The 13,136-nt window shown below is 35.4% G+C and overlaps 1 protein-coding gene across 1 annotated transcript in view; it reads right to left on the reverse strand.

Moving 5' to 3' along the window:
• LRRIQ1 (leucine rich repeats and IQ motif containing 1) overlaps positions 1-13,136 on the reverse strand; it is a 97,215-nt gene that overhangs the window by 43,890 nt on the left and 40,189 nt on the right. Inside the window, exons 18-20 of the mRNA XM_052669005.1 lie at positions 1,863-1,952; positions 906-1,027; positions 214-306 (exon numbers count right to left, since the gene is read on the reverse strand). Of these exons, the coding sequence (XP_052524965.1) occupies positions 214-306; positions 906-1,027; positions 1,863-1,952 (305 nt within the window). The remainder of the gene's footprint in view (positions 1-213; positions 307-905; positions 1,028-1,862; positions 1,953-13,136) is intronic.

Raw genomic sequence — 13,136 nt, forward strand, 5'->3', positions numbered from 1 at the left:
TATAAAGCTGGTTTCTTAGACACTTTTAAAAGAAACTGCAATAACTTTTACTTTGGTAGAAAATGGATTCTTGAAAAGTGGAACATAAAATAAGCAAGGTATGACAGCCAAATATACTGCACCTATTTCCTACCAGATCTCTTACCAGAAGGAAATAACAAAAAAACAAACAAACAAACAAACAAACAAAAAAGAAACAGAAGTTTAACATACCATTCTTCTGAAATTTTCTCTTCTTTATCAGACCTGAATGAAAACTTTTTTTCTTTTAAGTCAGAGTTCTGTGACATTGTTCCCTTCTCTGAACTGAAAACAAATTATAGGAGTGATATTTAAAGGTTGATTCATAAGAAAGGGTATTGTGTGACTATTTTGCAGCTTTTATTATTATGTATGTTGTTTGTGCCTCTGGAAGCTTGGAGATAATACAAAACAAATCTATTTTAATACTCCAGGAAAACTTTATCTCAGAGACTAATAAAAGACTGCCATTAATTTGAAATGTTTACATTTCAATTAATCAAAGCATATTTCAGTCCTTTCTCTCCAAAAGAATACAGCTGTGTAAGAAATCCCTTTTAATCTTTATCTAGTCTCAGAAATATGTATTTCAACATCTACATGTTATTATACAAACTCTTTTTTTTTGTGAATTATAGTCAAACACATACATAAAATGTATGTGTATATCCACATATGCTTAATTAATGAAAAATTATAATTACACTTAAGATACCTAGTTTTTAAGGTAATATCATTTAAAAAAAAAAGCATCAGAAAACAGTCTTAATTTCTCTTCCTTATGATGTCTATAAAATAAAAATCAACTAATCAGAATGGGATAAAAAAACCAGCATCCTCCCCCTTCCTTAGTCCTTCCCCCCACCTTCAAATACTTTACTTACCTTCTATGACAGTGGGTATTTTCCGTTGAGTATGAATGTGGTCTGTCAATACACTGCCAAAGTGCTTGTGGTGACAATTGCAAATTATCTAAATGTTCCCTGGAATCTGAAGGCCTAGCATGCTTCTCAGTAAAAAAAATTAAAAAAATGCAGTTGGTAACTCCTGCAATTTGTCACAAGTCATGAAAACAATTCAAAAAACAAAAGTTATCCATGTGAACAGACTTCTGAGCATGACTGAGACTATATACATCTAGGACTCCAAAATGTGAAGGTAAATCTGAAAGAGTTTGCAATCTATTACTGCAACAGAAGGGATTCTCAGTAGTGCAATGACCACTGAAAACGTACCTTCAACTATATAAACAGGGCAAAAAGGTGACTTCAGTTATATTTAAAGTCCTAAAATATAATGACTTATACATTTGTAAGACTTCTTTGTTTTAACTGTAGGAGATAAAACATTAGGAATAGTATGCTTGAACAAGGAAAAAAAAAAAGCCCTAAGAAAACAAAAAGTTAAAACTTCAGTTTATCAAGCAACTAGCAGACATTACAGCTCAATGACCTTTAGCTGCTCTGAAAATATTCAGCTGTTGTCATATAATGCAGATCCTAGTATTTTTAAAGTACTGTGTCAACTAGCAATTTTTAATCTACTGCCAAACGTACAGATGAAGAACATCTTTTTTTTTTTTTTCTGCTACCGTGAAGTAAAGTCTTGAAATAAATCCAAAATAAAGAAAGACTTAGACAAATGAAAGAATATTTGAAAGAAAAATCACATTTGGGGATGAGGAGGAAGTCTGAGACTTTTAAAAGTAACTGTGTCTTTCTCATGTCAATGGATTTTCATATTAATCACTGCAGAATAGCATACCTTTAGGAATGAAGACTGAAGACCATATCCCTAAGAAACGAATAAAGACTGACAAGTAACAAGTTTTGTGACGTTACCTTTGTCCAGTGCAGCTGGTTTGAGATCAGGAGTGTTTGTGAAGGGAAACGGGTGCAATCTGGAGTTGGCCATTCATACCCTATTGCAGCCTGTACAAATGAGTAAAGTCAAATAGTGCACTGATAAAATCAGTTTAGTTTTGATAACTTTTACAAAGTCTCTTTTCAACTGTCTTGTGTACTGTTTCAAGTGTTTTCACATCATATATCAGAACTGCCACCTGCAGAGTAATCATGCTCAAAACACTCTTGAAGATGCTATGCTGTATTCTTTGATTTAAAACAAATCAGATTTTTTTATTTTTTGTTGTTGTTAAAATGCACCTCTATATCTCAAATTCTTGGAATTTAATCTCAATATTATTAGAAAACATGATTTATTAAAAATGACTGCCAAACTCTGAAAAAATACAGACATGAGATACTTAAAGGCCTAATACTACAAGGAGTCAATTGCTCTTTTTTTGAGCAACTGGGTATTTTATACCTAGAAATAGGTGCTTGATCCTGCCAAACTTATTTTTCCTGTGTAAAATGGAACTCCTGAATACTGTTCACTGAAATCTGGGGTTAAAAATGCAAAGTCTGGCAAATAACAAGGTCTTTCAAGCCCCTTGAAATTGTAAGAGAAAGAAGGATGATATTTCAGTTATTTTGAAAAATTTAATTCAGTTAGTGGTCATATATAATTTGGGGATTTTAAAAGCTCTTATTTACAAGGTGAGTACTGCTGAACCAGTATTCTTCTTCCACTCTGACCTAGGTTATTGGATACATTTTTCAATTTGCCAATTTAGATTTTAATTTAACATTTTTAAATTTGAATAAAAATTTGAATTTTTATTTTCAAGCACTAAAAATAATTCATTCCTGCATGTTTGATTCCTTGGTTCTGGAATTCTCTGTTCTTTGACTACAAAATATTTGGATTTTTATCATTTTATTTACAAAATCCAGACTGATTCTATGTTGTCATCAGAAATTGCTGATGTCTTTTTACTAGTCTTCTCATTGTTTCATTTCATGATTAAAATATACATTATCCATCTTACCCCACTTCCTCTTTCAGGTGGTTGTACACGCTATGAAATTATCTGTTATACTTGCTTGTAAACTACTAACTCAATTATTATTCTCATGCTGTTAAACACTGAGTAGTTGATTAAAAAAAAATCCTTAAAACTGCCACATTTAATTTTTTTTCTAGAAGACTGCACTAAACCCAGTTGCAAAAGCTACCATTTAAAGTTCTGACATTGATATAATTCACATACAGAAAAACTGTATCATATCTCTGTTCATATCACTGCAGAGACAAAACTATTGCATATTCAAGTTCTACAGGTGTCTGTGTTGGTAAATAGATTGATTGAAATGAAAAACTATGAAAAAGGGAGAAAATCTGACCAAAATGTCTCAGTGAAATCAGGCCTTCCTTCCAACTTGCCTTCTTTGAATTTACTCTTTAATTGTATTAAGTCATACTTCTAGCTTTTCAGACAATAGTTTCAGATTTATTTTTTAAGCATGGGCATGCAATCCAGTTGCAAATAAACTCAAGGTCTGCATGGCCATAGAATCACAGAATATTCTGAGTTGGAAGGGGCCCATCAGGATCATTGAGTCTAACTTCTGGTTCCACATAGGACAACCTAAAAATCAGACCATGTGTCTGAGATGGTTGTCCACATGCTTCTTGAACTCCAGCAAGGTCTCTAAGGAGCCTCTTCTGGTGCCCGATCACCTTCTCAATGAGGAACGTTTTCCCAATACTCAGCCTGAACCTCTTCTGTCACAGCTTCATGCCATTCCCTCAGATTATATTTCTGCCACCAAAGAGTCAGCGCCTCCCTCTCTGCTCCCCTTTATGAGGATGCTATTGGCCACAGTCCCCCCTCAGTCTCCTCCTCCCTAGGCTAAATGAAGCAAGGGACTTCAGCTGCCTCATACGTCTGCTCCTCTAGACCCTTCACCAGATTTACAGCCCTCTTCTGGACACTCTGATAGTTTTACATCCTTTTTGTACTTTGGCACACAAAAATGCACACAGTAAGCAAGGTGAAGCTGCACCAATGCAGTGTAAAGCAGGATAATCATTTCCCTCAGCCAGCTGGCAGTGCAGAGCCTGATGCACCCCAAGGCACGGTTGGCCTTCCAGACTGCCTGCACACACTGTTGACTCATGTTCAACTTACTGTTGACCATGAGCCTCAGATCCCTTTCAAAAGGGCTGCTCACAAACTTCTCATCCTTCTAATCTGTATGTATAGCCAAAAGTGCCCCTTTGACCCAACTGCCAATTGCTTATCTATCACATTATATTTACATCTAGTGCTCTGCTGGGCATTTTGTCCAGACGGATACTTTGACAAACACAATCGTGTTTGTGATTTTGTGATCATAATTTGTGATTGTACTTGTGACCTTCCTCTCATGAACCCATGTTGGCTGTGACCAAAGACCACACCTTCAGGTGTTTTTCAGTAACTTCCAGCATAATATTTTCCATAACTTTACCAGGCACTGAAGTGAGACTGACAGGCCTGTAATTGCTAGGGTCTTCTTTCTTGTCTGCTTGAAAATTGGAACAATGTTTGCTATCTTCCCATCAACTGGGACCTCTCCAGATAACCAAGACTGTTGAAAAATAATTAACAGATGTCTCTCAGTGACACCAGCCAGCTCTCTGAGCACTCAGGAGTAGGTCGCATGGAGCCCCATGGACTTCTATGTACTCAGGTGAAGCAGCAAATCCCACACAAGTTTGGGGTTGGCTGGGAGTTGATTGTTACCACAGTCATTGTCCTGCAACTCTGGGCACCTGCAATCCCAAAGCTGATAATCTGTGAAAATGGGACTTCATCTTTGCTGGTATATTAAGGTATACGAAAGGTATTAAGGTATACGAAAATGACAATTTTCTTAAATATTTTTCTCCTCCTCTCTTTGTAGAAGAACCAATAGATCTGTAGAGAGGTAGGTTCCTACTTCATGTAAATATCAATCAAATTAATTTTGTTGTGCAATGATGTGTCCAAGAATGACTTAGATATTTATATGTCTTACATTAAAAGTGAATATGATTCAAGATGGACTGTCAGAGTTCAGGTCAAGCTCATACCCCAGCCATCTGAATTTCTGTCTCTCCAATTAGTTTCACTGCATTTGTTTCTGATAGAAATCAATAAAGTCATGAAACATGAGAAGTAATATTCTGCAGTTCTAGTCAATTTCAGGGAAAAGAAATCACTTTTCGCACAGATCAGATATTTTTGTTTTATAAGCTTGCACCATAGTTCAGTTAAAATTCTTTTAAAACTCAGGTTGAAACTTTTCTCACAAATACTTTCTTAGTCCAGTGTTCGACAGTTAATAATTTAATGTTCTCCATTGTGTTTCTGTTTCTTACATAGCCTATAAAATGTCTTTCAGTGTTCTAAGCACTGAAAAGAAATATCAATGAAAATAGAAAAGCAAGATGCAAGAGTAGAAATATGCAAGATCAAAACAGAACAAAAAAAAACCAAACTGATTTATCACTAAGATTATATCCACTGATAAGAAGCATCTTTGGCACTAATATGTAGCCTATTATAAAAATATACCACACTGTCATCTGCTCTGGCCAACAAAAATAAAACATAATTGATTTTTAAATGTATTATCTTTCACTGTGTTTATGCCCAGAGAGATAGCACTAAGTTCAAGAAACTTCTGTCCATATCTTTCCCATAAACACTGTCCTAAATTATAACTAGTGCAAAGTTTATTTGCCAAAAACTAAGGCTAAAAGTTAGATCAATTTCTACTGAGATAGACAATGAGAAAAAAATGCAGCCTGAGTTGAATTACAAAACAAATAAAATGATATTGTCTGATTGCATGTTCTATGTAAGCAGATATTTACTACTATATTCATGTTTATTTCTGAAGCCAAAGAAGTAGTTTCACTCTGAAAGGTCTATATGGGTCTGAAGCTACCCCATGTTTCCAAATGTGGTAGGCCTCCCAATCACAAGATAATAATCTGACAGAACTGTGAAACTACATTTTAGAATTAGGGAGAATTTACTCTTTATACCTCTTTACTTTCATTTTCTTATTATCTCATTCTCTGCTTTCAAGACAGTAACAGTTTAGCCAGAGTAATTGTCCTGCTGATATTTATCTAGGGATTTTATTCATATGGCATTTTAAGATAAAATTGAAAATGTAGTCAACAGCATATTTTTGCTAAAAAAGGAGATTAATACACAAAACTCACTCTGAACTTAGTCATGACTGGTCCCTGGAAACAACAGTAAGTATTGAGAATGAGAGGGTTAAAAAACCCACAGTTTTATTTTCAAAACTGCTTCTACATTACTATTTCACATATAGTGTATAGAATTCTTTCCATTTACAAAAAATTCACCCTGCACATCATCTGCCTGGTTTTGCCTAATTTGTTTCTCTGGATTTTTGCTTCCCTTGGTGAGGAAGGCTATTTATAATATTCTTGGTCTTTAACATCAAAGAATGGCCTTATTCCAACCAGATTTTGCAAAGTATCTGCCTTTTCTACATTCCAAATAGCTCTGAAGAACAAGACAATAGGCAACAAGAGTTAATAAATACATTAAAAACTCAGGATGAATCTTTCTACTAGTTTTCTTCACAGAATTCAAGCATATGGTTTTTCATAGTGGAGATGCCTTTGCTTTCTACTTTGTTATCTTCTGATGAATATATTTGATATATAAATCAAACTGTTGAAACAAAAAGGCAAATGGAAAGCTACTTTAACCCAAAGTAGAATTTTAAACAGCATTCTGTGACTATTAAAAAAAAAATAAAAATCCATTTTTGAGCAACGCACACCACATACTTTTCCTAGTATTAGAAATTCTGTAAGTTAAATGAATGCTCTGGGATTTGGGTCAGCAAGCGTGAGTGGTGAGGAAAAAGGCCTCATATGCTGAATGTTAACCCTGTGGATATTCAGAGTAGAGAAGGGCATATGAGGGCAAGCCATACTGGACTGTCTCTCATCTTGCAGAAAGCTGTTAACTTTTTCTTTTAATTCCTGGCAAGCGTATTTTGTGGTGCATTTCACTCAAACCCAGTGCAAATCTAGCAAAAAACATTTCACTTAATTTGCACTTCATTTCTGTCAAAGCCTAAATATTCCTCGCTAAAAATTTATTCTGTAAAATATAATACATTTTTGAAAACTTGCAAGGAAATCATGAATTTTTAGCTCCTATAGAAGCTACAGAAGGACCAAACAAGTTTTCTATGCTTATTTAAAATTGTTGACAGATTGTGAACAAGAACTGCCTGAAGACCTAACTTTTTTTTTTTATTTCCAGTATTCCACCAATGCAGCTAAACTTCTGCCATTCCAAAACTGCATGTAAATGCATTGATCTGACCAACTTTATTAAAAAACAACGACAAAAACAAAAAAAACAAAAAAAACTGTATAGTTGTGTTTGTTTTTTTTAGCAGGCAGGACACATAGGTCATTTTATAGAGAACAAATGTCAGAACTGTGAGCAATAGAAAAAGCAGTCTTTTTCTATGCAGTTCTCTTTCATGCATGTTATATGGTGAAGATAAAATAAAGCAGCTCTCTAATAAGGGTTGTTTTAACCTCTGGTAATGCTTCTTTTTCAAATCTGCCTCTACATAGGAAGGGAATGCTGGGCATGCTTTCATTCCCATGATTGCTAAAACCAATGCTGTAAGCCAAAAAAGTAGCACATGTCATACATATTACTAAGAAACATCACAATAATGAATTGAGCCCAAAAGCTTTTCAGAATTTTAGAAAACTTCTTAATAGAGTACATTCTTGCAGGAAATTTAGAACAGGTTAGTGGCGTAGTTGCCTAATTGTAGAATGATGTACTAGGATTTACTCAAAAAAATCACAATTATCTTTGAAGAAAAACATTTCAGAATACATTATTAGGGAATATCTTTGCCAAAGGTAATTTTTTCCAAAACTATTAATAAAGTCAGAAGATTGATTGATCTCTCGAATTCTTATGTTTAATATTAGTACAGATGTGATTTCTCTAAATACATATGACCAAAACAACAGAAATAATTTTGGCGACTAACAAAATAAGTGAATAATGAAAATTTCATAGACTCACAAACTCTTCTTTCACAAAAAATATTGAGTACATACACACTTAACACTCCACAAGTGTGAAACCTATTGCAATTTACCAAAGTCTTTCATTACCTACATGACCCACATTTTTTTCAGAAAAGCATTTCTGCTTTAAGCCTGACAGTTTTCAAAGGAAGCTCTGGGTCCTACATTTATTTATTCCTTTATTTATTTATTAAATACAGGAATACGAAGTACAGATAGGCAAATGGTCACCTCAGTTTCAGAGGTTAGACAAGTGGTTCAAGTAAACATCAGAAATGGATTTTTCAAAAATCTTTTGAGATTCCCACCAACTTCACTAAGGTCCTGTCTCCTTTAGCCCACGCCTGAAACCACTCTAAGACTTCAAATGCACTCTTCCCTGAAAAGGATAAACTGGCCTCCTCAAACATAGAGAAAGCTGAGGCACTTATTATTTGCCTTGGTCTTCAAGGCCTGTTGAGGCTTCTCACACTTTGCATGTCCCAGAACTTCCAAGCAGGGGTTAAGGGTGTAAAATCCCCCCCGATGCTAAGAGCAGAGCAAGTCTAAGACCACCTCATGAGGTTGAATGTCTACAAGCCTATGGGGCCAGAGGATGCGCAGGGCTCTAAAGGAACTGGCTGATGTGGTTGTCCAGCCATGCATATGGCCTATGAACACTTCCCTAGTAAGTCCAGGGAACTCACTCAGTCTGAGTCCACAACTCAGACTGAGTAATGAGTCTAAAACTACACAAAACTGAGGACTTTTTTCACTTTTCTACATTTTTTCCTGGTTTTGGCTTCTTTATTCAATTGTGACACTTAACCATTTTTAGAGAAACAAGACTGAGAAGCATAATTAATTATATAACTGTACTTTTCTATGTTATACTATATATTTTAGAAGCATTTCAGTGGCATTATAGAACTGAGATCACATGATGCAATGCCAGAAAGCAATCAGAGTGCATTTTGCATAAGCTGTAAAGGTCACAATTTCTAGTGCCTGTGTTTCTCTTTATCAGATATTGGCTGCAAAAACCTACCTCTAGGGCTAGGATATCTATTTACTAGATAACAAGAAAATAAGATTTCAGCATTTTAGATAAGAATAATTGCTAAAAAAAGTAGAATCTATCTGATCTATAGAACCTATCTGACCACGGACTAACATACCATTTATTAATCATATGAAGATATATGTTACCTGAGCCTTTTTCTTTTTACAAAGAAAAGGATGAAGCTGAAGAAATTTTCATCAGAGACTCCTTTGCTTTTCCATTTACACTGTAACTTCATAACAAATTTCATTTAAAAAAGGGATTGTGTTCTTTGCAGCACAAAACATACAAAAGTTTGATTCTGATCTGATACTTACAGGCAAGCTCTTGTAATTGCTTAACTGTCAAGATCTGGTCAAGTTACGGGAACCCTCTAACCTATAGGATATTTTCCTGGCATAAGCTGGAAAACAAGAATCACTGGCACAAGCTCACAACTGGGGACAAACCACATCATGCAGCATTATCTCAAAAAAAGAAACAAAACACTGCAAGTGTCTAGTGCGGAAAAGTGGTAAGTCTGCAAAAGGTGGGAGATACTAAGAAAAATAATTGTTCTCCATGCTGTTTACTTTTCATGAGTTAAAATATGCTCTGGCTTTTATTCCTCCTACACTTCAAAAACAAAAAGGAAACAAAATAAAAAGCATACAAAGAAAAAAACAACAAAAGAAAAGAAGAACGATCTCTCTCCCAAAGACAAGTTAGAGCTAGGCTACGTTCTCAGTCATAAATACAATACTCGTGTATATTTCAGTGTACTTCAGAGGCTGATTTCATAGACTAGAATTTGTTATTAATTACTTGAAAAATTATAGAAATTTACCTCAGCTCACCTCAAGCTTAGGTGACTAGGTTGTTTAGAAGCAGTCAGACAGCCTGAACAAGAAATTACAATGTAGTAACAAGTCATTGCCTTATACAAATGCCTTAAAAGGTATCTATATGCTCCTATATACTCCAGGAACATGGGTAATTGCTACCCAGCTGCTCTGTAGTGGGGAAAAAAAAAAAAAGAAAATTTTGTCTGGCTGGGGTTATGTAAAAAATGTGAAGAAAACCAGTCAAGAACTTTAAAAGCTATCAAACACAGTGTGGTTTAAAAATTCTATTCAAGCAAGATCAGAAGCAGAATGCTTTGTCTCAGAACAGTGGATTTACTCCTTTTGGTGAAAGAAGTTGTGATGAATTATTATTTTTTTAATTTGGCTGAAACTTAGAAAATGTTATTTTCTTTTTGAAAAAGTATGACTAGATATCCCTAACTTAAACAAAACTCAAACCTAGTTTTGCAAAAATACAGTACTCTCTGTGCTATATTACCATCAGTATTGGTAGTTGATGATAGTAAGATATTTGACTGTATGTTGACCTAATATAGGACAACAGTAGTTGAATCATAGAGTCATAGAATCACAAGGTTGGAAATGACCTAAAGACCATCTAGTCCAACCGTCTTCTCATTACCACTGCTACCACAAACTAAGCCATATCTTGTAGCTCCTCATCCAGATGCCTCTTGAAAACTGCCAGGGATGGTGACTCCTCGACCTCTCTGGGCAGGCCATTCCAGTGCCTGACCACTCTCTGAGGGAAAAAAGTTTTTCCTCATGTCCAATCTAAACCTCCTCTGGTACAATTTGCAGCCATTTCCCCAGGTCCTGTTTGTTGCCTGGGAGAAGAGACCAAACCCCTCCTCATCCCTATCTCCCTTCAGGAAGTTGTAGAATGCAATGAGGTCTCCCCTGAGCCTCCTCTTCTCCAGTCTAAACAATCCAACCTCCCTCAGCCGCTCCTCATAAAATTTGTGCTCCAGACCCCTCACCAGTTTCATTGCCCTTCTCTGGACATGCTCCAGGGCCTCAATGTCTTGTAGTGAGGGGCCCAAAACTGAACACAATACTTTAGGTGCAGCCTCATCAGTGCTGAGTACAGGGGGATGGATGATCACCTATCTGCTCCTGCTGGCCACACTATTTCTAATGCAGACCAGGATGCCATTGGCCCTCTTGGCTATATGGACACACTGTCGGCTCAATGACCACAGTTCTTAGAAGATAATTGTCTTAAAAAGTGATTGTAGTCAATTAGTTCAACTTACTGACAATGACATTTTGCATTTGACTCACACCATATTTTCATAATGAAAATAACAATGCTTATAGTTGCATGGTATGGAAAGTAAGAGCTATATCAAGCAAATGTATTGTCAGGTATCATCCATTAGAGATAAAGAACTCTGCCTTGTAGAGCTCAACATTTGCTGCATGGATGGACTGCTGATGAAAGATTGTCCTAAGATCAACCTTCTGGAGCATATTGGCTGGAATTCTCCAAAGTCCACATGAAAGACATGAAAATATCACCAAATACCAGCCCCATACTTTCAGAGACATCTGCTGGCCAGATCTTTCATCTCATCTGGGATAGCCTGTTTGACACTGCACAAAAAAACAGACATAAAACAGTAATGCCGTCAATTGCCTCTGAATGTCTGGCAGTTTATTGGAGCAGAGATGAATACAAGAAATTAGCAATAATTGTAAAGGTGAAATGATTACTATTCATGTTATTGTGAGCAAGATAAAGATCTTTCCTCCAGTTCAATAACATGCAATCAATTTCTGACATGACATGGAGCCTGAGATCTGTACTAATAATATATCACTGCTCAACATGCGTAAGTGGATAAAATAGATCTTTGGAAAAGACTGCAGTTTTTTTCCCTGTACTATTTTAAAACTTCAACTTCCACAGAGCACTAGATGCACTGAGTTTACAATTAAGATATTAAAAAGTTATTTAATGAAGACCGGTACCTAATGAGTGACTTACTACACCATTGTGCTTGCGACTTATTTAAATAGATGCTTTCACACTAGTGACTTTGTGAATTGCTAGATAATACAGAATGAAATCACTGTAACTGAAATCTTACATAATATGGATATAAAAATAATGATCATACCACAAAACAGTGAACTATGATTTAGTAGACATGGTTTACTATTTTTGTATTAGGTTGTAATTAGGAAACGTTATTCTCTCACTACATTCATTCTAACCAACAGTAAAATCTGAACTACAAAATAGCATCCAGATTTTTTTTTGTTCTTCCTTCACACTCCAGCATATGGGATCTCTTAGCCTAGCAATACATACTCCTCCCTACACACTTTTTTGAGGCCCAAGAGATAGCCACTAATATAATGTGTCATTATTTGGTTCTGCTTCAGCACTTTGCTATAAAAACACCAAAGCCAGAAAGCAGGAACATAGAAGCAAAGACTTCTCCAGACTTCTTGTTTCAGGTAAAGTAAAAAGCCCATGTGATTTCTTTATATTGCACACAGTTAATAACATGATACAACTATATCAATCATCACTATTTCACACAAACTTTTCAGTAGGTCAGTCATAAGACTACTACATATTTTGTGCAATCTACTGAACACAATATGCTTGAAACAAACAAACAGAGGAAAAAATATGATAAACATCAAAGGGTGTGAGAAATTTTTGAATTCTACTTACAGTCAATCTTGAAACTCTGAAATGTTTAATCACTGATATCCTGTCTAGGTTTAAACATTTTAAATTTACCACATACAGAACTTGGAAGAAAACAGGTATTACATTTTTCATCACAACAAGCTAACGGATTGAGTAATTTATTCAACATTAATCTCCTGTTCAGCCTTTGAGTCTGATGCACAAATTAAAATGTTAATTTAGTGATTTCGGAAAAAAGAAAAAGATGTATGGCAACAACAGAAAGTGATACAGTGCAAGACTCACTAAAATGACCTGGTGTTTGTTTTCCTAACTCCTCCACTCCTTTCTTTTCTCCTTGGCTTCAGGAGCACCTGTACAGATGTGATTATCTTGCTGACAGTCAGATGGAACAAAATTGCCCATATGAATTTTAGTTAAGCAAACATAACAAACCAAACTATTTGGGCAGGAGAGTGAAGCAAGCCTGGCACAATCAACTTAAAGTATATGAGATTCTGGACTACAGGCTGAATAATTCAAAACAGGGCATTTTCCTTGTTTTCTACATATGAACACGTACTTCTTCTGG

Source organism: Tympanuchus pallidicinctus, unplaced genomic scaffold, assembly GCF_026119805.1.
Source record: "Tympanuchus pallidicinctus isolate F22 unplaced genomic scaffold, pur_lepc_1.0 scaffold8, whole genome shotgun sequence".
Taxonomy (NCBI): Eukaryota; Metazoa; Chordata; class Aves; order Galliformes; family Phasianidae; genus Tympanuchus; species Tympanuchus pallidicinctus.